The sequence below is a fragment of the Saprolegnia parasitica genome (assembly GCF_000151545.1).
Source record: "Saprolegnia parasitica CBS 223.65 unplaced genomic scaffold supercont2.5, whole genome shotgun sequence".
Lineage (NCBI taxonomy): Eukaryota > Oomycota > Saprolegniomycetes > Saprolegniales > Saprolegniaceae > Saprolegnia > Saprolegnia parasitica.
The window spans coordinates 489,035-511,514 of record NW_012156399.1 but is presented as its reverse complement, the minus strand read 5'-3'; the positions used below and the strand labels follow the sequence as shown (position 1 = coordinate 511,514).

The following is a 22,480-nucleotide window of genomic DNA, read 5'->3' as shown; positions in this document are numbered from 1 at the left end:
TTTAGTGTGTCATGGACGCCGACATGTCCTTGCGCTTGCGCGGGCGCGGCCCGGGCTTGCTGCGCATCGACCTACGCAATATATATTAGAGTCGTCGTCGCGTGGCTCGATCTCGGCGTACGGGTCGAGTGGCGCGGCGGCGTTGAGGGCTTCTTGGAGCTGTGCGAGGATCCGAGCCGGCGCCTTGAGCGTCAAATCGGGTTTGAGATCGATGGGCGGCACGGGCACGACCGGCGCCGCCCTGCATCGTGTTGGTTATTGTCATTCAGAAGAAGAAGAAGAGTCATGGGACATTTTGGAACGTACCGGGCATACATAGCCTTGTGGTACGTGGTAAAGTACCACTCGTTGACGTACTCGAGGACGTTCTTGGAGAGGCAGTTGAGCACGGCGATCGCGTGGAGGCACGGGATGTGGTTTTGCTGCCACTCGCCACACGTGCACGTGCGGCCGACGATGTTGACGAGCTTGAACGCGGTCGAGGTCGTGCTCACGGTGTGGTACTGGGCAAAGTACACTTCTTGCGGCCGGCACTCTTGAATCTCGTACCGTCCGCTCTCGACCGTGCGCTTGAGCAAAATGTTCTGCTGCGCGGGGAGCAGGACGCGGTCGGGCATCGCACGGGCCGTGAGCGCGCGGCTCATGAGCGTTTTCTGGATCGAGAGGAGGAAGAGGTAAAAGCAAGGCGCGAGGTTGCACGACCGAAGCAGCGACCCGAGCGGACTCGATCCAAACTCGCCCACGCAGTGCACGAGCACAACTTCGTTCAGAAGCGGCCACCCGCGGTTGAGGATGGCCGCCACGACCCAGTGTTCTTTGGGAATGCCTTCGAGGTACCGTCCGAGATCTACCCACATGTCAAAAGACGATGCTCGAGGTAGAATGGGTATATTACCCTTGTCGATCCGCCAGAGCAGCTGGAACGAGTCCATGTATTGGTCCTAAAACGCAGGGTGGGTCCTCGTGCGATCGATTTGGAAGCGTACCATGTTGGTACTGGCTGCCATTTGCTTGATGAGGTGTTCGACCTCGGGGCCGAGCCGGTTGAGCGACGGAGACGCGGCCGCGATGAGCGGGATCATGTGTTCGACGACGAACCGGTGCGGCTGCGCGGGAAACACGTGGCTCACGGCGCGCGCAATGTCGGGCGCGCCGTTCGAGACGAAGCACGTGACGTTGGCAATCGTCGGCACGCCGTTGGCCTTGAGCCGCTCGAGGAACCAGACCCAGTTGACGTAGTCGTCCGCAGGCACGTGGGCGAGCGCGAGGTAGATGACGTCGCTGTTGTAGTCGCGCGTACTCAGCACAAGGAGGATGCCCGACTTGTGCATTTCCTATCCATTTGGGATGAAAAATAATGAAAAAATGAAATCGGAAAAAAGCAGACCGTGTTCATGGCACAGGCCTCGAGGGCGAGGACCGGCGCACAGTCCTTGAGGAATCGGATCGCAGCCCCAATGCCGAGGAGGCACCGGCCGTACTCGTAGACGCCCGAACCTAGCGTGAGAGGATTTTTAGCGATGAAGAGAAGGCGACGAAAACCGTCGTGGGGGTTGGGGACGTGGTCCATGACGTAGAAGCTGCCGGGGTTGGCGGTCACGACCTTCTCAAAGAACGGCCGCAGCTGCTGGTAGCTCAAGTTGGACGTCTCGTAGAACATTTCGACGAGCTTGCGCTTGGCGCGGGACGCCATGGAGGCCGAGATTTGGGACCCGAACTGACTCAGTAAAATGCCCTGGATGTCCTTGAGCTTCAGCTCCTCCGGGTCCTTTAGAATGATCGACTGGCCGACGTCCGAGTCAAAGACGCCGGCGAGCACGAGCTCGTTCGAGAGCGTCGTGTTGCGGGTGAGCCGCGACTCGTGCGGGCGCGTCTCGCCATTGTTCGTCTCGTCGCCCGTGCCTTCCGAGTCATGCGCGTCGACGGGCTCGGCCACGACGCCCGCGTGGTTGTGCGATAGTTCAATGTCCGTCACATGGACTCGGTCGTCCTTGTTTTTGTACCCGCTTAAGATGAACGTGCACCCTTCGACACGTGAGCACAGGAGGAGGACGGGATCGTACCTGGCTCGCGACACTCCCAGCGCTTGTTGCGCTTGGACGAGTACTTGACGCGGATCTCAAAGCCACAGTGCATGGCGAGCCGCTTGAGCGCGGACGAGAGTTGCTTAAAGTCGACAAACTCCATGCGGTTCTGGTTCACGGGCACGCGCTGCGTGTTGAAGGTCGGCGCGATCGTCAGCTCGTCCGGTGACACAACCTACGTATCGCATTCGTCGCGCGATCTCGCACGCATCGCGTCGTACGGGAAGATTATTCTTGTCCGCACCGCCCTGGGCCGGTCCTACGCACCGTGGCATGAGCAGCCGCAGCGTGATCTTGCAACGTCGTCGCACCGTTCGTCTGCGCCATGCGGCTCATGACGGTGCTTGGCGCCACGGAGGTCATGACGGCGGTCGCGCTCGTAACGTAGTTGGAGAGCGCGCTCGGGTGCACGATCTTGAGCGCGATGGCCTTCTCGAGGATCTCCTGGAAGCTCGCCGTAGGCTTCCGGGGCACCATCGCATGCGCATCCTCGCGCTGGCTGCCACCAGGCCCGGCGGCCATCAGGAGGCTAGGCGCATGCTGGCCATACTCGGCGGCGGCCATCGGCGGCTCGGCGCAAGCGCTTTCCATCGCTCCTCGTTCCAATCTGGTACGACTCCAGACGTACTTGTTTTCCGATTCAAACATATTTCTAAACGACTTGCACACGCGATACCTTGCGCATTGTATGCAACAATAAATAATACGAATAAAAAGACACAGCCCATCCAAAAAAAGACCACTCCCCTGTGCCAATTATCCGGTTATCGTATCCGGCCGAACGCAAATGATGAGTTCATCATCATATTTGCTTATTGCGGAAGATGGGCGACGAAGGCGTCGAAGCGCTGCCACCGGGCTTGGAGAACCGCATCTCGTGGGACGACCTCGACAAGCGCAAGTACTACGTCATCGGCCCGAGCGTCTTCGTCTTCGTCCGCGCCGCTGTCTACCCGAGCAACCTCGTCAAGACGCGGCTCCAGGTCCAGAGCCGCTCCAAGCCGCTCTACAATGGCACGATCGACGCCTTCCGCAAGATCGTGCAGCAAGAAGGCTTCCTCGGGCTCTACAAGGGCTTTGGCGCGAGCCTCCTCAACATCTTCATTGGCAACCTCTACATCTCGGTCTACGAGTTTACGCACAAGCTCGCGATGGAGAACGTGACGGTGAGCCGAAGCATGTTGCCTGCCATTGATACCATGACGCGTGCGTAGGAGACGCCGAGCGTGGCCAACTTTATCTCGGGCGCCACCGCGTCCATCATCAACCAGACCGTGATCGTACCACTCGACATTGTCTCGCAGCGCATGATGATCGATGGCCAAGGTATTACAACTCTTCGCATGCGCGTCCTGCCTCTGACGCGGTACTATGCAGGCGGACCGTCGGCCGACCAAAGCAAGTCGCGGAAACGAGCGCAGGGATTGATCTCGATTGGCCGCGATATTTACCGGCAACAGGGACTGCGCGGCTTCTACAAGGGCTACATCCCGTCGATCTGCACGTACGCGCCGTCATCCGCGCTCTGGTGGGGCTGCTACGGCGTCGTGTGGCCCCACTACTACCGCTGGCTCAACCTCGACATCGACCCCATGTGGCGGCAATGTACAGCCCTTCGCCTCCTCCTCCTCTCATGCAGTATGTATCGGACCTAGCGATCGCGCAGGCCATTGGCGGCGGCACGGCGGGCGTCGTCACGGCCGTCGTGACCAACCCCATGGACGTCATTCGCACGCGGACGCAGATCCACACGCAGTTTGGCGCGGTCGACACGTTCAAATACCTTATCCAGCGCGATGGGATTCCTGGGCTCTGGACCGGCGCCCTCGCGGTACGAAGTGTTTTAGCGCTGCATCTCATCGTACGTACTGTAGCGCGTCATGGCCATGGGTCCCTCTGGCGTGCTCGTCATCACGGCGTACGAGCTCGTCAAGCGTCTCTCCAAGAAGACCGACCAAGACGAAAGCAGCAGCAGCAGCATGACGCTTGCAATGTAGCCGCCACCACTGATTTAGAGCAATGCGTACTACGATTTTCCCGCTTACAACGCTTGGATCTTGTGCACCACCGACGCCTCCACGAGCTGCATCGCTTGGCCAAAGGCGTCGGCACCTGCCAGTACCGCGAGCTGGTTGAGCTGCGCACACACGTACTGCTTGATGTAGGCCGCTGTGATCTGGGAGGCCGACGCCGCCGCCCGGAACTGGCTGAGGAGGCTCTTGCGCGTCGTAGTCGCGGGCTCGGGCTCGTCCGCGTCGGCATCTTCTTCGATCGCGTGGATACTGGCCTCCAAAAGCAGGCCGAGGCGCTCGAGCGCCACGCCCGGGTGCGTCGTGAGGAGGCTGCAGAGCGAACACACCCACGTGCGTCGTCGCAACGGGCCTACAAATATATACGTTCCTCGTCCATCAACGTGGTCGAAGGACGCACCGACAGCCGAGAACGCGACGGAAAAGTAGAGGTGGAGGAGCACGTCGGCGTACTTGGCGACGGCCGCGTCCGACGAAAGCACGCGAAAGAAGAGCGTCGGCGCATGCAGCGACGCGGTCGCGAGTGCCGTCAAGTACGAGATGAGCACAAGTTCGGGCTCCGAGCGCGGGTCTTCGAGACATGCTTCCCAGAGGCGCGCCAAGACCGCTACAACGCATGGTGTGGCCTCATACGATGAGGCAAAACGTACGGTTGAGTGGCGTCAGCGACGACGCGGGCAAGTGGCGGTACAGCTTTTCGACAAACCGCGCAATCTATGCACGAGCCATTCGCGTCACGCATTTGTAGGAACCGATGCTGTACCATGTGGGCCATATCGGGCTTGACGGCGCCGATCAAGCCGTGCAGCAGCGTCGCGATGTCCTGTCCATACGTGGACCAAAAGGTCGTGCCGCCGATCGCGAGGTAGTTTTCAAAGAGCGTCATGCCTGCATGCAAATGCTCCGTGTCCCGCGACAAGGCGGTGACAATGTTGGCAAACGTGCTGTGGCACGGCGGCGCGTACACTTCCAGCACCTACCTACCTGTTGAGGCGCCATACGACACATCTATGCTCGTATTACCTCGGTGAGGCGAAGCCAGAGCGCGAGGCCTTGGTCCATGAGGTACACGGTCTCGGGCTCGTTCGGGTTGGTCGCGTACGTCACCACCGAGAGCACCATTGTCTGCAAGTCGGCGTCTGCACACATACAATCGTTGGTGCCACGGAAGCCGATCATCCAAACGTACCCAAGACGAAGTCGACTTCGGTCTCCATGATGCGGCAGAGGAGCGAGAGGACCTTGCCGCGGAGGAGGTTGGCGTCCGACGACGCGGCGGCCTCCCAGATCGTTGGTAGCGGCTGCACGATCTGCACGAGCGACGCCGGCGTCAAACTCGTACAGCACATGTGCGCGATGCTCTCGACGCAGCCGAGGACCTTGAGGCGCGTCTCGGTCGTCGCCACGTCCGCCGACATGAGAAACGCGTAGAGCGCACTCACGGCCCGCGACAAGAACGGCATAAAGTCCATGCTCTGAAAGCCCCAGTCGTTCACGAGCGACTCGAGCGTCGTGACGGCACAGTACTTGACCGACGTGTCCGCGACGCGATTGTCGGCGGCGAGCAAATGAAGCAGGGCTTCGTAGAGCGGAAGGCGCACTTGCGCCGAGAGCTGCGCGAGCCAGCACCCGATGAGCCACACGATGCGCCGCGAGAGGACGGGCACGCCACGGAGCGTCATCGTCGACGGCTGCTGGAGGTACGGCACCAGCGTCTGGAGAAACCACGGCTCAAAATCAAAGCATTCGTGGAGGTCGTAGGACGCGAGGCCCGCGGCCAGCAGCACCGCGTCGACGCGCAGCACCATGTCGTCGTCGTCGCTCTTGGTGGCGGGCGGCGTGCGCAGCCAAGACGATGCCGACTCGATCATGTTGAGGACGCACCTACGTCGGATAAGAACAAAGTGCGTTTTACGGCAGAGACGTACGGCGTGAGGGCGTCACGGTGGGTTTGCAGAAGCGAGAGGAAGAGGATTTCAGCGCTCGCTCGCACCGACAGCTCGGACGACAGCGACTCTTGCAGCGTGATGAACGCCTCGGGGTCCTCCTCCCACTGCTCGATGTCTAACGGCGTCAAGCGCAAGTACCTACACCGTGCCGGTGCAGACGAGGACGCGTCATGACTATGACGTACCGCACTACAATGAGTTCGAGGAGCGTCGAGAGCAACGCCGTGTCGTGCCTATCCCCCACGTTTACCAAGTGGCATGTTTGGTTGGGTGTTTGTACATGAAGCCGCCAAGCTGCTGCTGGCACTCGGTGACCATGGCGTCATTGAGCTCGACCGAGCCGGCGGACGTGATGATCGTCTTGGAGATGCCGGTCGTCGACGGCAAATGCTGGTAGAGAAGACAGCCCATGACGTTCGTGACGTACGAAATCATGTTGATGACGAGCTTGTCCGGAAACGTCCGCGGGTCCGACAAGGTCGCGTAAAAGGTCTGGAGGAAGGGACCTAGCGCGTTTAAACATCAGCAACAACAACGAGGACGAAGACGGACGGACCCAGGTAGTCGCGGAATTCGATCGGATGCTCCTTTTGCACGGCGACGACGAGGCCCGTCAGCGCTGTCAAGACGCGGTACGAGAGCGCGAGGCACGGCGAGTCGGTCGGCAGCCTACAAAATGCTGCTTGATACATTGATCGATAGAAGCAAGGAACCGACCCGTGGGTAAAGGCGAGCAGCGCTTGGAACGTTTGGTAAAAGTTGGTAAAGATAAAAGGCACGACGTCGAGGGGTACGAGCGCCTTGAAGCCGTAGAAGACGAGATGGTGCAGCACTTTGGTGCTCAAGAGGAGCTTGGTGAGCACGTCTTCCATCTCGGTCGCATTCTGCAGCTGCTGCACTTGGCGATGCCACAGCTGCGCAATGAACGGACAGACGACGACGCTCATTTCGTTAAAGACGACGCGCTGGGGCATGAGCCGACGCGTGGCGAGCTCCTTGACGACCGACTTGAGCACCCGTAGCGCACGCATCTAGCGCCATGCATGAGACGATGACGACTACTGTCGATGGCGATGTGTACCTGTTGCAGCGGCGAGCCTTGCTGGATGAGGTCGCGAAGAATGCCAAAGAGGTCGGGCCATTCCTTTGGAAAGTCGGAGCGCGCAATGCGAGCAATCGTGACCTATGGCAGATCGTAAGGCGACGTCGTGAGCACTCATGGCCCGTACGGCGAGTTGCGTCGCCACAGCCTTGTTGGTCTCCTCCGTGTGCTGGAGCAAGCCACGCCGGACTTGCAGCTTCTCTTCCGCTGAGATCATGAATTGCCGCGACCCGCGCGTGATCCACGAGCTCGCGACCGCGTTCTTGAGCGAGAGCGCGGCCATGAGGCGTGTGGCGTCCCCGACGGGTTGCTTGAGCACCTCGAGGCAGAGGCAGGCGAAGCCTGGCAGCTTCATGCACTGCTGCAGCGTCGCTTCGCCCGCGACGCGGACCTCCTCGTACGGACTCAGCGCCTGCTCCATGGTCGCGACGACGTCGCTGACGTGCGATGGCCCGAGCGCGGCTGGGACGTTCATCTCGATCGATAATACTGGCAACCAGGCCGCCCGGATCATTTATCCGGATGCGGGCGGTTTGGGGTTTCCGGATAAAAAGGTATCCGGACGCTCCGCGTCATCCGCGCGCGCGAACGATGGCTCACCGCGCATTCCTTAATTCGTCCCTGTTATCCGGAATTCATGTCCGGATACCGCCGGACGGTTGAAGTTGGCGGCCGACGAAACGCAGCAGTAGCCGCTCGTCATGCTCCGTCATTTTCGGACGCGCAGCATGAGCAACTTTACCGTCACGACGTACCAAGCCTCGGACCTCCAGCGCCTCCAGAGCCAGCGGGCCGGCGAGACGCGCCTCGGCCAAGCGGTGCAGTTTGTCATTCCGGACGTCCCGCTGCCGGCGGCGCTGGCGGCGGCGCAGGCGAACGGTGCCAAGTACGCGATTTTCGGCGTGCCCGAAGACGTCGGGCCGCGGGCCAACTTTGGCAATGGGGGCGCAGACCTCGGCTTCCAAGCCTTCCTGGGCCGCTTCCTCAACGTCCAGGCCAACCAGTTTGTCCATGCGCACGAGATCCTTCTCCTCGGCGAACTCAACTTGCACGACGTGCAGCAGCAGGCCGCGTCGCTGTCGTCGAGCGACCCGGACCAGCTCGAGACGCTGCGCAAGTGCGTTGCGATCGTCGACGAGCGCCTCACGGCCGTGGCCAAGCTCGTCTTTGACGCCCGTTTGACGCCGATCGTGATTGGCGGCGGCCACAACAACTCGTACCCGCTGCTGAAAGCGCTGTCGCAGTCGGCCGGCGTTGGCGCGGACGCGATCAACCTCGACCCGCACTGCGACTTTCGCCTCCTCGAGGGCCGCCACAGCGGCAACGGCTTTAGCTACGCCCAGTCGGAAAAGTTCCTCGACAAGTACTTTGTCATGGGCCTCCACGAGCTCAAGAACGCGCAGAGCGCGCTCGACCAGATGCACGCTGCGGGCGCGAGTTTCTGCAGCTACCAGGAAATGTTCCTCCGACGCGAGTCGACGTTTGCGCAAGGAATCGAGAAAGCGATCGCCTACGTCGGAGGACCGAACTCGACCAAGCCCCTCGGCATCGAAGTCGACACGGACAGCATCAGCGGCATGCCCGTGAGCGCCATGACCAACTGCGGCATCTCGGTCGCGGACGCAGAGTACTACGTCTACCGCCTCGCGCAGCTGCCGCGCGCGCGGTATTTGCACCTCGCCGAAGCCGCGCCCGGGCAGCATCCCGCTGGCCTCAAGGCTGGCATGAGCGAGGCCGGTCAGATCTTGACCGCGCTCGTCCTCGCGTTTGTTCAGAACCATTAATACCACGTTGTATCGGAATGTGGACGTTGCCGATTGCTGTCAAATCGCGTTACTTGGCCTTGACCTTGCTACCTCGGCGGCCCTTGGATTTCGCTCTCGGAGGGTCGTCGTGCGTGGTGCTCGTTTCGGCCACGATCTCTTCAAACGGCTCGTCCAGCGACGTGTCTGTCCCGTCCGAGAGCACGGGCGGCAAGACGTGCACACTCACAAGGTCCGATAGCGGCGCCAACGGCGGACTCGCAAAATATGTGTCTTGAATATGCGCGAGGTTGAGCGCTACAGGAATATATATACTCTGTAAGAACCATGGAGAAGGGGTCGTACATTGCACGCCCGCATCAAGGCCGTGGTCGTCGATCGGTGCAATCTCGACGCTGCTCTGGACGGCCTTGGAGATGGACGCTAGCGCAGTTTGATGTCGCACACGCCAGATCTGATAGCGTCGTACCTGCCAAGTCGAGTGTCGGCACCGCAAGATGGTGCTGTTTCTTGGGCTTGGCGGCACCGTCAAACACGGGGCTTTCGCCCTGGGTGACGCGCTCGTGCACCTTGTCCGCAGCGTCCGTTGGCAGCGGCACGGGGCCCAGACGTCGCACGCTTAGCACGCGCGACGAGCCATCGGCATGTCGCACGGCGCGAAACGTAATCTACATCGACACGTCGCGTGCGTCACGACATAGCAACACGAACGCACCTTGGGGTGCGCCCAGAGAGGAATGCTCGGACGGTGGTGCGTCTTGACTTCGACACTGGAAAGTGCGGGCGTCGGGCTCGTTGACGTCACATTCTGGACCACGGGATGCGTCGGCCGATGCTCCAGATCGACGCTGTGCAGTTGTGTCATTTCGGCCGAGAGCGCAAAGCTTTGGGTCTCGAGCACCGAGAGCTTGGGCTGGAGCTGCATCGTCTTGAGCGTGCCCGCGTTGGCGACATAGAGGGTGTTGTTAGGTCCCCATTGGCACTGCAAGTGCAGGGCCGGGAGGTCGTCGTCGTCGTATTGGAACGCCGTCGCCGTGTTGTTCATGGGCGTCGTGTGTCGCAGTCGCAGCAGCGATTGGATCTTCTCTGTCGACCAACTCGGTCGGCCGAGGTCCCGCGCCTGCTGCTCGAGGACCGCGACGGCCTTGGACGCCGCCACCTGAGGCGCGTCGTCATAGTCCATGTCGGCGTGGCAGTGGCCGTCAACGGGTCCGCCCTGGGGCCAGATCGCATACCTACATCGTCATATCACCCTGTACATATCAACCTATCAAGTTATCAAGAGGTCATACACGTGCGTCGTGCCTCGAAGCGACGTGACAGCGATCCACTTGGCGTCGACCGAGATGCTCACGTGGTGAATCCGCGCGTACGTGATGCCACGCTGGAGCTTGTACAAGAGAACGTGGTCGTCGCCAAGGAGCCGATGCACGTGCAGCGTCTGTCCTTTTTTCGAGGACGTGACGAGCAACTGGCCGCTCGGGTCAAACGTCAACGTTGTAATGGGCGAGTCGTGCGCCTTGAACTGGACGAGGTTGGCGCCGTGGACCACATCGTGCACGACGACGCTCCCGACATCGCGCGTCTAGGTGTGCATGTTGGTTGAAAGATTGATACAAATCCTGAAACGGCGTACCTCGTCCGAAGTCGCTGCAAACGACGTCGAGAGCGATTTGCGGCCGACCTACGCGCCATCAAGACGTGACGTCGACGCGTCGATAGATGCACCTGGGAGAGAAAGTAGAGACTTGAAGCCACGCCTTGGGCCACGTTTGTGAGCGAGTAGTCGTCGCGCGCGGTAAACGTCGCTGTTGACGACGCGGCAAAGCCATTTGCATGGCGCTCGTCCAGGGCTGACGGGAACGCAAGCCAGCGAGGCCCGAGTGCCATGGCGTCCGCGGTCGTCGGAATCGTCGCTACATACGGGCATGATGCCTGAGAAAGGATATACTACGCAAGAGAAAGCGTACCTTGAAGTGCAAAGTTGGCGCGCCGATCAAAGAGATGGAGCACGCGTGGGGACAAGATGGCAAGCACGTGGTCATTGACGCGGACGTCGAGAACGTCCTTGGCCGCCATGGGCCCCAGACCTCGTGAACGACCCTAATGCATGCAAGAGCGTGACGGCCGGTAGCTCGGAGACACATACGCTTGGCGCTCGAGCGAGAAGATGCAAATGCGCGTCGAGACCAAGAGCAAGCTCGGCAGTGACGTATCTACGCTCCAAGCAGCATGAGGTGGGATACTCCGTGGCAGCGGCGTACACGGCGCAGCGTCCATGAAGCGGATGAGGCGCACGGGCGCGCTCAGCGGATGCTCTTGGCCCACCTAGCGAGATGCATAAAGACCTCCATCCATGCAGCGTCGTCGCGTACGAGCGCCATCGTCGTTGCATCAAAGACGCCAAAGCGATGGGGCACGGCCTGGCAGAGCAGCGTCGTGCCGGTCGATGGGCGCTGGAAGAACTCGAGGCAGGTCACCTGCGACGCCTTGGACGGCGACGGGAAGAAGTACGACGTCCACTCCTCCAGCATCCCGCCATTCGCTGCCTTGGTCTCGGTCATGCTGGTCCTCGGAAGATTCGAGCGGATGTTGGGGATTCTCGATAAAGTATCTTTTGCTGCAAGCGAACTTAGTCGAATGCAAGAAACTTAACCGAAGCCCATTGGGTGTCCCGGAGCGCCGTGAAAGCGCACCTCTTTCGGAAAGCGCACCGATGCCGCATGTCCCTTCAAGACTTCAACTTCAAATTGCCCGTCCCAAAAGCATCGTCGTCGTGGCTTGCCACGTGCACCGCCGCCTCGTTAGCATCCGACAGCTATATCGTGCACCCTTCGCCTACGAAGGACATGCCGATATGCATGTGCAACCTGCCATGGAGCTGTGGTGGCAGCGATCGATTGGAGCTCGTTTCTCAACGGCGGGCGCATCTTGGCTGAGAACCAGCGAGCGTGCGTGCCCTGCGCCACAGGTCAGGCACGAAATCCGACGGTGTCGTCGACAATGGCACGTTTTTATGGCCCAAGAAGTGCATTTACCACGTGCCCAGACAGTGTGCTATATGGTATATCTAGGTACACGGCCTGCGTCCGCATCGTCCGCTTGTGAAGCGCCTCGGAAGCTGCTGTTCCTGCCGTGTCTTTATGCAGGCGGCCCAAGTTCAAGGACGCTCCCGTTTGCACCTACGGCCGCATCTCGTGAGGCACGTGGCGCCCCGCGCGCGCGGCCATGCAGCCTCGAATTCGGTGCGCTTTTCCACTGGCGGCGCAGAAAAAGGTGCGTTTTCGTGGCGCGTCGCAAGCGCACCTTCAACAATTGGGTGCGCCGATGGCTGCGATCCGGATGCTTGGGTGATCTATCCGGATGAAATCTTCCGTCGACAAGCCCTCGTGCGCTCAAAAGTGAATTTACACACAAGAGCAAACAACACGATGCAAGCCGACGACGCGGTACGTCGACGTCGCCGCCGATCGCCGCCGAGGGCTCATGCGAGGCCGCTTGGGCATGTAGCAATGGATCGAAGCCGGCCAGCAGTGGGTCGAGTGGGACGTCAACGAAGGCACGAAGGCCGAGATCCAGGCTCTCCTCGACGCAGAGAACGTGGCTGCGCTGCGCCAGAAGCTCGAGAAGCGCCTCGAATTTGGCACGGCCGGCCTCCGCGCCGCCATGGGCTCGGGTATGCGAAGCGATGTGCTACCTCCTGGACGCTCATGCATGTGGCTAGGCACGGTGTGCATGAACGACTTGGTCATCATCCAGACGATGCAGGGTCTTTGCAAGTATCTCGAGACGACGTACGGTGCTGAGGAGGCGCAAGCCCGCGGTATCGCGATCGGCTACGACCACCGCAGCAGCGGCACGCTCAACTCGGAGAACTTTGCGCTCTATAGCGCGGCCGTCGCCGTCTCGCGCGGCTTCAAGGTGTACCTCTACAAGGGCTTTGTCGCGACGCCTCTCGTCGTACGTTGGACATCTCGTGTCGTCTGCATATACTCATGTGTGGTCAACCGTAGCCCTTTGCCGTCGACCAGAAGCACTGCGTCGCCGGTATCATGGTCACGGCGTCGCACAACCCCAAGGCCGACAACGGCTACAAGGTCTACGGCGCGAACGGCAGCCAGATCATCCCGCCCCATGACGAGCTCATCGCCAAGAGCATCGTCGAGAACCTCGCGCCGTGGCAGGCGTACGACATCGCCTCGGTCCGCGACCACGAGCTGTGCGTGGACCCGACCGACGAGCTGTGCACGCTCTACTTTGAAGCGGTCGGCGCGCTCTCGCGCTACACGGCCGAGAACTCGGACGCCGACATCCACGTCAAGGTCGCGTACACGGCCATGCACGGTGTCGGTCACGCCTTTACGAGCCGGTCCTTTGCGGCCTTCAACCTCCCCGCGTACACGCCGGTGGAGGCGCAGCTGCTGCCGGACCCCGAGTTCCCGACCGTCGCGTTCCCCAACCCGGAAGAGGGCAAGGGCGCGCTCCAACTCAGCTTTGAGACCGCCGAGCGGTAGACCGACGACGCCCTATGACCGACTTTCTCATGTTACTATGTAGCGAGGGCTGCTCGCTCGTGCTGGCCAACGACCCGGACGCCGACCGTTTGGCCGTCGCCGAGCAGCTGCCGTCGGGGCAGTGGTACGTCTACACGGGCAACGAGATCGGGACGATCCTCGGCCACTGGGAGTACACGCAGCACATGCTCGCGCACCCGGACGCGGACAAGGACAACTTGTACGTCATCGCGTCGACGGTCTCGTCCAAGATGCTCCGCGCGATCGCGCGCAAGGAAGGTTTCCACTTTGTCGAGACGCTCACGGGTTTCAAATGGATGGGCAACGCCACGAGCGATCTCCGCGCGGCGGGCAAGACCGTTCTCTTCTCGTACGAAGAAGCCATCGGGTTCTGCGTCGGGTCCGTCGTCAAGGACAAGGACGGTGTCTGCGCCGCGGCCGTCTTTGCCGAAATGGCCCAGCAGGTACGACGACGATTGATACCTTGATACCTTCGGAGGCTCATCTCAATTACGTGTCTAGCTTAAGAAGCAGGGCAAGTCGGTCCACGACCATTTGCAAGAGCTGTACGCGACGTACGGCCCATACGTGACGCAGAACCACTACGTCAAGTGCTACGACCCGGCGACGATCCGCACCATCTTTGCGCGTCTCCGCAACGATGGCAAGTACTGGCACGCGGTCGGCAAGTACCCGATCGCTGGCATTCGCGACCTCACGACGGGCTTTGACAGCGACCAAGACGACAACGTGGCTTGTACGTCGTGCCTTTTTCAGTGAAAAAAATCATGCTCATGATGGCCCACTAGTGCTGCCCGTCTCGTCGTCGAGCGAGATGATCACGTACTCGTTCAAGAACGGTGTCGTCGCGACGCTCCGCACGAGCGGGACGGAGCCCAAGCTCAAGTACTACTGCGAGTCGCCCGGCCGCCTCGGCATGGCCCGCAGCGACGTCGCCGCCGAGCTCGCCGCGCACGTCGAGTGCATCGTCGAGGAGATGCTCCAGCCGGAGCTCAACAACCTCGAGCGTCCTTAAACTACTAATCTGTCCACTTTGCATCGTCTTATTCTCGGAGTTGTCGTCTTATATATTGGTCCGTGGGGCTGAAACGGCGCATGGCGTCGCCCGAGACAAGCGTCGTGCTGCCCAAGGTCGCGACGAGCAGCGTGCAGTGGAGTCCCGCCAAGCTCGCGTCGCGGGAGACGACCTTGTTTCGCTCCATCCAGGAGATTGACGCCCAGCGAACGCTCCTCCTCAACAAGGCCCGGCGCCGGTGCCAGTCGACGCCGGCGTTGCAGCGCTCGCCTCTTGCGTCGCCAACCAAGGTACAAACGCTGCCTTCTACAAGTCATCGCCGATCCTCGCCTTAGAAGCCGCCACGTATCGTCGAGGACCACATTTTGTGTAGCTGCGGCAATGACGTGGCGTTGCGCCAGCTCAAGCACCACCAGGTACAAGACTCTTGTGTGGAAAGCTCGTATGCAGCCGCGTCCAGGCCGTCGAGTGCTCGCACCGTCTCATTGCATGTCCCCACCACGGGTGCGACGCCTGCGTGCCCGCCCACGCGCTCCCCGCGCACGAAACCTCGACGTGTCTCGTCTACCGCCACACGCGACAGCTTCTAGACGCGCACCATATCAAGGCGACGCTCTCCGTGTGCTGTCTCGCGTGCGAGGTCGAGGTGCCGCTGCGGCTGCTGGCTGCGCACACGGCGCTCGAGTGCGCCATGCGGCGGGTGCCGTGCCCTCACGCGTCGCTGGGCTGCGCCGAGACGAACCTGGTGTATCGGCACCTCGAGGTCGTCTTTCTTGCCATGAGCGTGAAAAGGGTCGTCTTCTACACTCGGAGTAGAACCACTTTGCAACCACGTGCTGCGTCGCCAAGCACCGAGCAGCGATGCTCGAGGCCTCCAAGACCGTCAACGACGTGGTCCATTGCGACTGGTGCAACGAGCCCGTGAAGAAGGTAAGCGTAGCAGAGACGACGACGACACAGGAGCAAGCCAGCGGATGCTAGCGCCACATGACGGACCACAAGGAAGACGCGTGCTTGATGCGCGAGCGGCCATGTCCCAACTGGCCCGTACGACCGGCACGCATGAATGCTTCGTGGCACGTGAACCATCAACTAGCTCGGGTGCCGCGAGTGGGTCCCCGTCGGCGCGTTTGTCGAGCACATGCGCACTGTCTGCAGTGTTACGATCGGCCGGCACGAGCTCGCCAAGCGCGGTAGGCTAATCGCGTCATGACACTTCATCTAATGACGTCTTGTCGGTAGCGGCGATCAAGGACGGCCATGTGCCGTGTCGCGAGTGCGGTGACGAGGTGCCCCTGCGCAAGCTGCCGCAGCACGCTCGCGTGTCCTGTCCCGCACGGCTCGTCCTCTGCGCCAACGCCGTGCACGGCTGCAAGGCGACGCTCAAGTTCCGCGATCGCCATGTAGAACGAAGCTTGTGACGACTAATGGCAAGAATACGTGCGTAGATCCACGAAGACGTCAACGTGTCGCCCGAGGCGCGGGCGGTGCTGCGCTTCAACACACGGCAGGGCTACGTCCGCCTTGACGGCGGCGACGACCGCAAGCCGCCGTGGTGCGCCGAGTTCTGGGTCCACCTCTTCTCCAAGGCCGACGACGTGCTGCATTTTATGTCGGATGCACTGCGATGGCAAGCGACGCTGCGAGCTACGTTTCCGCGCCTCGATGGTTGCATCGCCGATGAGAAAGCGCTCAAGGAGCGCATCAAGACGGCCGTGCTGCGGACCAAGGGTACTTTCCTTCGACGTTATGTCTGGCGCTGTTCATGGGCTTCGGCAATGCAGGCAGCAAAGACGATAGCGAACTGACGCAGCTACAGGCTCAAGCACAGCTTGTCGACGAAGGTACGCAGAGGATTGATTCGATCTATGTGGAATCAAGGTGCGTACACGCAACTAGGGATCTCGGGCTGCAAGTCGATCATCGCCGAGGCGAATGCACGCATCTTTTCACTCGTCTCGGACGCCGCAACGCTTGTCATGTCCATCCATGACATTGCCGAGCGTGCGAGTGTACGTCTCGTATGCTCTCCCCACCTCAATTCGCGAGAACGGTAGCTCTCGGACCAAGTGCGTGCTCAAGCTCAGGTGCTTCAGCCGTCGTGGTCCAAGGCCGACTTGGATTTGTATGGACACGTCGAGCATTGGCTCGCAGCGCTCAAGACCGCCGCCGCGACCGCCAAAACCAACGTACGGTCGATACACGCAATGCTGTTGGCTTGATTTTTGCTTGATTTTTGCCTGATTTTTGCCTGATTTTTGCTTGATTTTTGCATGAACGTTGCTGCCTCGTGCTAGGGATTGATTGATGCATGCATTGTAGGAGACGCCCCATGCCAAACTGATCAAGAAGCGCCTTCAGCTGCTGCAGGCGATTGAGGACCACGAGCGATCGCGCCCGACCGATGTTCGAGAGAGCGCGCGGTTCCTGAAACAAGCCAAGAAGGAGCTCAGTCGCCTCGACGACAAGCTCGCGACGCACGTCGACGTACCGCTGACGCTCGCGCAGTCGCCGATTGGATTTCATACGATCGCCGGGTCCAAGGCCGCCGGCATCCACCTCGTCGTACGCGCGCCATGCACAAAACCATGTGAGAAGTCGTTGGCGTAGATGGTCGCTGGCGCCGGTGTGGGCGTGCATACGTTCGACACCAAAGCGCGCTTCAAGGCCGAGCTCCCGCGGGAGCGCTGGGTGCACATGGCCCTCAACGCATCCGCGTAGGCTCAAGCTCACTGGATATATGACGCATAGCACCGGATGTTCTAGGACCTCCGTGCAGCTCGTGCTCGATGGGTCAGTCGTCGACGAGCGCCCTGGCACGTTCCACCTCCCCATGGAAACGCTAGGAGCCACCGAAAAGTCGTTCCGCGGGCATCTGCAGGTCCAGCGATGACATCAGCGCTCTATTCTATCAAGGTGTCAAGGTGTCATGTGTAGGAAGTGCGGTACTGGACGACGACCCGGACGCCGTCCGAGATCTCGGCGTCCATAGGAACGACGCTGAATCTTGTCCCGACGCTGCAAGGTGGCGTGCGAATTTATTGTGCTGGTGTAGCAACGTGTCTCTAGGCTACTGGACGCTCGAAGAGGGCATGGGTCCGTTCATCGAAGATGTGAGCGGCCACTTGCCTCGGTGCATCCATACACAAATGCATCACCTGGGCTCAGACGATTTCGTGTGTAGAGGCCCCGCGTTCAACACATATTGGAGCCACTACACGACGGCGACGCTCCAGCGCCTCGGGGACCCGCCGACGCCGTCGTTCCGGCAACGCCACATGTGCGCGGTCGTCGTGCGGCGCAACTTTCTCGCCCACAAGCATGCGACGCGAGAGGTGGCAGGCGACTGCAGCCTCGGTTGCGGTCTCCACCGTACTACACTCTATTGTGTCTCTTTACATCGCCAACAGACATTGTTTCTAGTGCCGCTGACCGCGATGGACCACCATGTCCGATGCGACTGCCCACAGCGGATGGACGTCTGCGCCGCGCCGGGCTGCGGCCGAACCTTCAAGGTGTCGCGCGGCCACCACTGCCGCGTCACGCAACGCCGCAACGACCTCGCCGCCGAGTACGCTCGCAAGCACGAGGTTCGCATCGACCGTCGTTGGATTACGGACGATATGTGCTGTAGCTGGTCGAGTGTCCGTTTGGCTGCGGTGAAAGCATCATTCGCCAAGATGTACCGCGGCACCGCAAGCTCGACTGCTCGTGCCGGTTCGTCCTGTGCCTCAACGACGGCTGCGGTCGGTCCTACATCCAGCGCAACGCCAAGTGGCATGTCGCGCACGACTGCGACGCGCCTCATGTGGTCGCAAAGCGCGCCATGGTGCAGCGGTCGCGGCAGCGCCAGGCAGCGACACCAAGCGCCGCGTGCAGCCGAGGCACGCCCTTGTCGCCGCCTCGACCTCCGCGACGACCCGTCACAACCACTCTACCCACTGACCCCAGTCCCTTGCCTCGCCGCGCATCGACCACCCACGCCACTTGAAACATTGAAACATTTGAAACCTCGAAAAATGGATCTTGTTGCAAGTGCAAACTACAGTTGCGTCAGGGACCAACTCGATGTGAACACCGTGTGCGCCGTCCAGTCGGGCAAAAGGCTAGCGACAGCTGCCAGGTCGGCCGTCGTGCCATTCAAGTAGTGACCGCAGTACGCCACGTCGATCGGACCGTCCGTCGCGACATCGACCCAGAAATGGAACGACGCCGGCGCGAGGCCGCCGGTGGAAAACTGGAAGAGGTACACATCGTCAATCAGCGGCGGCACGCCGTCCGTGCCGTTGCCGAGCGACCTACGATCGCATTCGGTCACGTCACCTTTGACACGAGCACGTAATATTACCACGACGCGAGTTTGGTGCGTGACGCGTCCATGTACATGTTGATCTGGGATGGCCCCGACAAGTGCAAGTGAAGACGACGCACGCGCGTCATCGGGTCCACCGTCGACGACACGACCTCGAGCAGTGTCGGCACGGCAAAGACGGGCACGTCGGTCGTCGGGAGGTACCACGTGTTCTTGAGCGGCATCACCGGTGCGACGGGATAGACCCTAATCCATCACATCGTCAGAATACTAGTCGGTCCAATGTCCGCAGCGGTCCGACCAAGGAAAGTTGTCGTAAACAACCGGAATCGACGGGTCGTGGACGGGGGCGTGCATGGCCGAGGACCACGGTGTCGCGCCAAACGCAGCTCGGAGCGGGTCGAGCCCCTGAAAGTCGAAGCCAAGGACCCAGAGCCCGGCGTCGTTGGCGGCCGGTCGCTGCGTAAAGTTGCGGTAAATGTGCTGCACAATGACGCGCTTCGGGCACTCGGTCGAGTACGGGTTGCTATTAGTGGCGTTGCGTTGTCACCGTACAAGAGAAAGAGAGACGGTACCTGACGCACGCGACAAAGACGTAGAGCAAGGTCAACGCGATGGCCGCTGTCTTGGCGTGTGCTGTGTGGCGCGGGCGCACAAAGCAGAGCACGGGCGTCAACGCCGAGAGCGTCAGCAGCGAAAGAAGCGCCACGAGGAGCGCAATCACGAGGTCCGACGGCAGCGACGTGCCGGCGCGCCCCATGATCGGGATGAACACCTGCAGCGCGACAATGTAAATCTGCACCGAGTGCAATAGCGGCACAGCGATGCCTGCGAGCAGCAACGCGGCGTGGGCCCCTACATTGTATCGTGCAAATAAGAAAGGACAATCTGGAAACAGACGACGACGACGTACGGGGCGCGTAGCCATGCGGCAGTGACTGCGCCACGACTTGGGCAAGAAGCGGGCACACCACCTAGCGCACGGGCATGGCCTCTAGCAGCACATCATCATACAGTTGGCAGGTGCGCACCCATGTCATGACGAGGTAGATGCTTTGAATGCCGCGGGCCCACATTGGCAGTGCCATCGCAACAAGCCACATGAGACTCTGCGCTTCGACGAGCGGTGCGACGAGCGACCTCTACACCCATCGAATGCATTCTCGGATCCACGCAACGCGACAGAGTGCGTACCGCGTCCGATGGCAGCTGGTGGAGAAAGCCGGCCGCGACGGGAAACACAAAGACCCAGAGCCGTGTCGTTGGCGACGCAAACCAGCTCATGGGCGCGTAGAGGCAGAGCACAGCGGCAACCAGTAGGCCCGTGACGAGACCCGCAAGCGAAAGGCGCAGCAAGAGGCGCAGCGCGTGGAGCTTGTCGCGCCACGTGGTCTGCGAGACGGCGCTGACGTACAGCAGCGTGCTGATCGCGAGCGCAGCGTGGATGCGCGCGCTCGTGTCCGTCGAGAGGGTGAGCGTTCGGTAGCCAAACACATCAAAAAAGATGTGCCCGCCCAAGGACGACGACGGCGCGCCCATGGACCGCAGCGTACTCGGCGACGCAAACAGCTGACGGATCGTGCCCTGGACGTTCTCGCCAAAGCGCTGGATCGCGCCGGCTTGGATGCGCGAAATGTCGTCGAGCGGCGTGTGGTACACGTACCCATTGGCCACGTAGGCAAAGTCCATGCCGGGCACATCGCCGTACTCTGTGTACGTGCGGTAGTCGGTCTCGCCCGGGATCACACCCGACTAGACATATGAATACCACTTCATATTTACTGCAACAACAATAGTTGGTAGAGGTCGTCGTCGTACCTGGAAGATTTCTTGGGCAATCGTGCTCGCATGCGGGTACGGCGCGCCGTGGGCGTACGCCATCGCCAGCACGTCGCTGCCCGTCTGGAAGAGCAGCTCGCGCCCGCTCGCGCCCGCCCGCGCCCGCGGCTTCGAGGTTGAGGAACGCGGCCACGGACGCGCGCCACGGATGCTGCGTGATAAAGCCGTGGGAGGCTTGGAGGAACGTCTCTTCGGCGCCGTTAAAGTTGAAAACGAGCGCCGTCGACGTCGGCGGGCGCGCGACCGCGTTCTGGAGCAGCTCGAGCATGATGGCAATGTTGACGCCGTCGTCGGACGCGGCGGCCGCGCCGATCGCAGCGTCGTAGTGCGACGAGAGGAGGAGGCTGGGCGGCGACGCCTCCGTTGACGCCGAGATGCGCACGAGGACGTTGGTCACGTTGGCGTAAATGTTTTGAAATTGCGCTAAAAAGTTGAGGCCGAACGCGCCTTCGGGCTTTTGCACCTGTGCAAACGCATGAGATCATGTATCTACTGTCGTCGTGGTACCTCGATCTCCATGGTGCACGGCGACTCGCACTGCGCCTGGAAGGCCTCGAGGTGGCGCAAGAGCCAGGCGGGCGTCGCGACCTCGTTCGCGACACTGCCGAGCGTTCGGGACCCGCCCTCGATGGCCTGGAGCTCCTCGAGAAAGCGGCGGGCGCGCGCCTCGGAAAACTCGGTCAACGGAATCGACGCGTCCTTGGGCGATGGCAGCCACGTGTGTCGCCAAAAGACAAAGCCATAGAGAAGAAGCAACCAGGCGACGATGGCCCACGCACTAAGGTAGTGCCCGCGTGTGGGCTTGGCGGCGTCGTCCTTGGGGACGTCGGTGGCGTCGACCAGGTCGCGCGTCGGTGGCTGCTTGCGCTGGTGCATTGCTGCTACAGTACGAAATACTGGCGACCCCATCTTCGGCCACCGGAATCGTCCGGTTACGCACCGGGATTCCGCGGATTCGACACGCCACAGCGTTGGCAATCACGATGACGGCGCCGTCGGTCCTCGGACTGTGGCAGCGCCGCGCAGCAAGCAGCCTCCTGGCATGCGAGCGCACTACACTAATACCGGGCGCACGCTATTTGCACATCCCGACCACGCATCCGACTGTGCAGCTTCAACATGGCTACGCCATCCAGCCCGTAGCCGGGACGATACTCTTACATGAATTCGCTAGCAATCAATCAATCAATCAAACGTGTTCGCGTTGAAACCAAATTAGCAAAAACTAACTCAAAGACTTCGCATACGTAGCGCTACGCCTGAATGCGTGGGAGTTGGCACCAGCACTTGGTCGTTGGGAGTGAGCTGCGCACGGAGAGATCCATGAATTCGCTAGCAACTGCATTAACATACAAGCTGGTCTGCGGAGCTACTCGCGACCAGGTTCCAACGGCCACGAGCGTCGATTCGAGGTCGGACATGGGTGACTTTCAGAGGCGCATCTCGCAATTTGCCACGGGCGTGTCCGACGACGCATCCGAAGATGACGCCTGTAGCGCGATCCGACCGCTTCCTTCAACGTTCTCGACGCTTGCCGCGCCGATCCCCCGCAGCCGTCGACGACCTTTTCGACGATGACGATCCACTTTGCGACGATCTACCTGGGTGCAGCGGGCGCCATGGCCATTGCCCATCGTAGAGATACCATGGCGTCTTCGCTGGCCGCCTCCATGCTCCCTGCAGCTTGCTGCTCGCTGGCTGTCGCGTCGCATGGCTGTAGCGTGAACCGGTTTGAACCGGGTCCAAGTTGCAGTTTTGACCAGCTGGATGGTTTGCTGCACCGGGCCAGCTTTCATCCACCTGCCGTTCTTTTTTATTATTATCTTGTTCTTTGTATGTGACGACACTGTT

At 61.0% G+C, this 22,480-nt stretch overlaps 9 protein-coding genes across 9 annotated transcripts; 4 read left to right on the top strand and 5 right to left on the bottom strand.

Annotated features, from left to right (window-relative positions):
* Position 1: 1 nt before the first annotated feature.
* Positions 2–2,648, bottom strand: SPRG_19393 (hypothetical protein; the record flags this gene model as incomplete). Its single annotated transcript, XM_012340882.1, has 10 exons — positions 2–71; positions 122–241; positions 307–847; positions 896–941; positions 987–1,334; positions 1,388–1,497; positions 1,543–2,025; positions 2,064–2,259; positions 2,306–2,343; positions 2,396–2,648. The coding sequence occupies 10 exons, from the start codon at positions 2,646–2,648 to the stop codon at positions 2–4; spliced, it is 2,205 nt and encodes a 734-aa protein (XP_012196272.1).
* A 254-nt stretch (positions 2,649–2,902) lies between these two features.
* Positions 2,903–4,152, top strand: SPRG_02050 (hypothetical protein). The gene is made up of 5 exons (XM_012340607.1): positions 2,903–3,250; positions 3,299–3,410; positions 3,462–3,689; positions 3,740–3,915; positions 3,959–4,152. Exons 1-5 carry the CDS (start codon positions 2,909–2,911, stop codon positions 4,079–4,081), a joined length of 981 nt encoding a protein of 326 aa, XP_012195997.1. The 5' UTR covers positions 2,903–2,908; the 3' UTR covers positions 4,082–4,152.
* On the bottom strand, positions 4,126–7,641 carry SPRG_02049 (hypothetical protein; the record flags this gene model as incomplete). Its single annotated transcript, XM_012340606.1, has 13 exons — positions 4,126–4,466; positions 4,515–4,721; positions 4,765–4,828; positions 4,878–5,090; positions 5,138–5,253; positions 5,304–5,998; positions 6,043–6,201; positions 6,249–6,296; positions 6,344–6,569; positions 6,620–6,732; positions 6,781–7,094; positions 7,145–7,246; positions 7,293–7,641. Coding segments are annotated over 13 exons (2,947 nt in total), but the record flags the coding sequence as incomplete, so codon positions are not given.
* Positions 7,642–7,877: 236 nt separating this feature from the next.
* Positions 7,878–8,990, top strand: SPRG_02048 (hypothetical protein). Its single transcript, XM_012340605.1, has one exon. It carries the CDS (start codon positions 7,894–7,896, stop codon positions 8,947–8,949), a length of 1,056 nt encoding a protein of 351 aa, XP_012195995.1. The 5' UTR covers positions 7,878–7,893; the 3' UTR covers positions 8,950–8,990.
* An 8-nt stretch (positions 8,991–8,998) lies between these two features.
* Positions 8,999–10,818, bottom strand: SPRG_02047 (hypothetical protein; the record flags this gene model as incomplete). Its single annotated transcript, XM_012340604.1, has 7 exons — positions 8,999–9,225; positions 9,274–9,351; positions 9,398–9,596; positions 9,644–10,163; positions 10,221–10,513; positions 10,565–10,612; positions 10,657–10,818. The coding sequence occupies 7 exons, from the start codon at positions 10,816–10,818 to the stop codon at positions 8,999–9,001; spliced, it is 1,527 nt and encodes a 508-aa protein (XP_012195994.1).
* Positions 10,819–11,031: 213 nt separating this feature from the next.
* On the bottom strand, positions 11,032–11,549 carry SPRG_02046 (hypothetical protein; the record flags this gene model as incomplete). The annotated part of the gene is made up of 3 exons (XM_012340603.1): positions 11,304–11,549; positions 11,193–11,256; positions 11,032–11,144 (listed from the first exon to the last, which is right to left on the bottom strand). Exons 1-3 carry the CDS (start codon positions 11,490–11,492, stop codon positions 11,032–11,034), a joined length of 366 nt encoding a protein of 121 aa, XP_012195993.1. The 5' UTR covers positions 11,493–11,549.
* Positions 11,550–12,327: 778 nt separating this feature from the next.
* Positions 12,328–14,513, top strand: SPRG_02045 (hypothetical protein). Its single transcript, XM_012340602.1, has 7 exons — positions 12,328–12,377; positions 12,439–12,604; positions 12,653–12,888; positions 12,942–13,438; positions 13,486–13,906; positions 13,965–14,199; positions 14,252–14,513. Exons 1-7 carry the CDS (start codon positions 12,360–12,362, stop codon positions 14,476–14,478), a joined length of 1,800 nt encoding a protein of 599 aa, XP_012195992.1. The 5' UTR covers positions 12,328–12,359; the 3' UTR covers positions 14,479–14,513.
* A 12-nt stretch (positions 14,514–14,525) lies between these two features.
* On the top strand, positions 14,526–18,493 carry SPRG_02044 (hypothetical protein). Its single transcript, XM_012340601.1, has 19 exons — positions 14,526–14,768; positions 14,814–14,894; positions 14,939–15,241; positions 15,295–15,408; positions 15,460–15,525; positions 15,575–15,671; positions 15,721–15,881; positions 15,927–16,209; positions 16,263–16,322; positions 16,378–16,490; positions 16,536–16,667; positions 16,801–17,043; positions 17,089–17,195; positions 17,245–17,359; positions 17,416–17,503; positions 17,548–17,611; positions 17,663–17,850; positions 17,902–18,068; positions 18,113–18,493. Exons 1-19 carry the CDS (start codon positions 14,559–14,561, stop codon positions 18,467–18,469), a joined length of 2,949 nt encoding a protein of 982 aa, XP_012195991.1. The 5' UTR covers positions 14,526–14,558; the 3' UTR covers positions 18,470–18,493.
* On the bottom strand, positions 18,490–21,540 carry SPRG_02043 (hypothetical protein). Its single transcript, XM_012340600.1, has 9 exons — positions 21,137–21,540; positions 20,609–21,092; positions 19,985–20,542; positions 19,822–19,932; positions 19,704–19,764; positions 19,366–19,645; positions 19,092–19,316; positions 18,827–19,036; positions 18,490–18,776 (listed from the first exon to the last, which is right to left on the bottom strand). The coding sequence occupies exons 2-9, from the start codon at positions 20,669–20,671 to the stop codon at positions 18,521–18,523; spliced, it is 1,764 nt and encodes a 587-aa protein (XP_012195990.1). The 5' UTR covers positions 20,672–21,092; positions 21,137–21,540; the 3' UTR covers positions 18,490–18,520.
* Positions 21,541–22,480: the final 940 nt, after the last annotated feature.

What these genes read in the sequence shown, in the direction of transcription:
- SPRG_02044 (XM_012340601.1), top strand. Translation starts at nt 14,559, where the DNA reads ATGGCGTCGCCCGAGACAAGCGTCGTGCTGCCCAAGGTCGCGACGAGC. An exon ending in GGCCGTGCTGCGGACCAAGG is followed by an intron (nt 16,210 to 16,262) that starts GTACTTTCCTTC and finishes TCGGCAATGCAG; the next exon opens with GCAGCAAAGACGATAGCGAA. An exon ending in ATGGCCCTCAACGCATCCGC is followed by an intron (nt 17,196 to 17,244) that starts GTAGGCTCAAGC and finishes CGGATGTTCTAG; the next exon opens with GACCTCCGTGCAGCTCGTGC.
- SPRG_02050 (XM_012340607.1), top strand. Translation starts at nt 2,909, where the DNA reads ATGGGCGACGAAGGCGTCGAAGCGCTGCCACCGGGCTTGGAGAACCGC. An exon ending in CATGATGATCGATGGCCAAG is followed by an intron (nt 3,411 to 3,461) that starts GTATTACAACTC and finishes GGTACTATGCAG; the next exon opens with GCGGACCGTCGGCCGACCAA. An exon ending in CGACCCCATGTGGCGGCAAT is followed by an intron (nt 3,690 to 3,739) that starts GTACAGCCCTTC and finishes TATCGGACCTAG; the next exon opens with CGATCGCGCAGGCCATTGGC.
- SPRG_02045 (XM_012340602.1), top strand. An exon ending in CCGCGCCGCCATGGGCTCGG is followed by an intron (nt 12,605 to 12,652) that starts GTATGCGAAGCG and finishes GCATGTGGCTAG; the next exon opens with GCACGGTGTGCATGAACGAC. An exon ending in TTGTCGCGACGCCTCTCGTC is followed by an intron (nt 12,889 to 12,941) that starts GTACGTTGGACA and finishes GGTCAACCGTAG; the next exon opens with CCCTTTGCCGTCGACCAGAA.
- SPRG_02043 (XM_012340600.1), bottom strand. Translation starts at nt 20,671, where the DNA reads ATGGCGTACGCCCACGGCGCGCCGTACCCGCATGCGAGCACGATTGCC. An exon ending in TCTACCTCGTCATGACATGG is followed by an intron (nt 19,765 to 19,821) that starts GTGCGCACCTGC and finishes CCCGTGCGCTAG; the next exon opens with GTGGTGTGCCCGCTTCTTGC. An exon ending in CGCACCAAACTCGCGTCGTG is followed by an intron (nt 18,777 to 18,826) that starts GTAATATTACGT and finishes ATGCGATCGTAG; the next exon opens with GTCGCTCGGCAACGGCACGG.
- SPRG_02048 (XM_012340605.1), top strand. Translation starts at nt 7,894, where the DNA reads ATGAGCAACTTTACCGTCACGACGTACCAAGCCTCGGACCTCCAGCGC.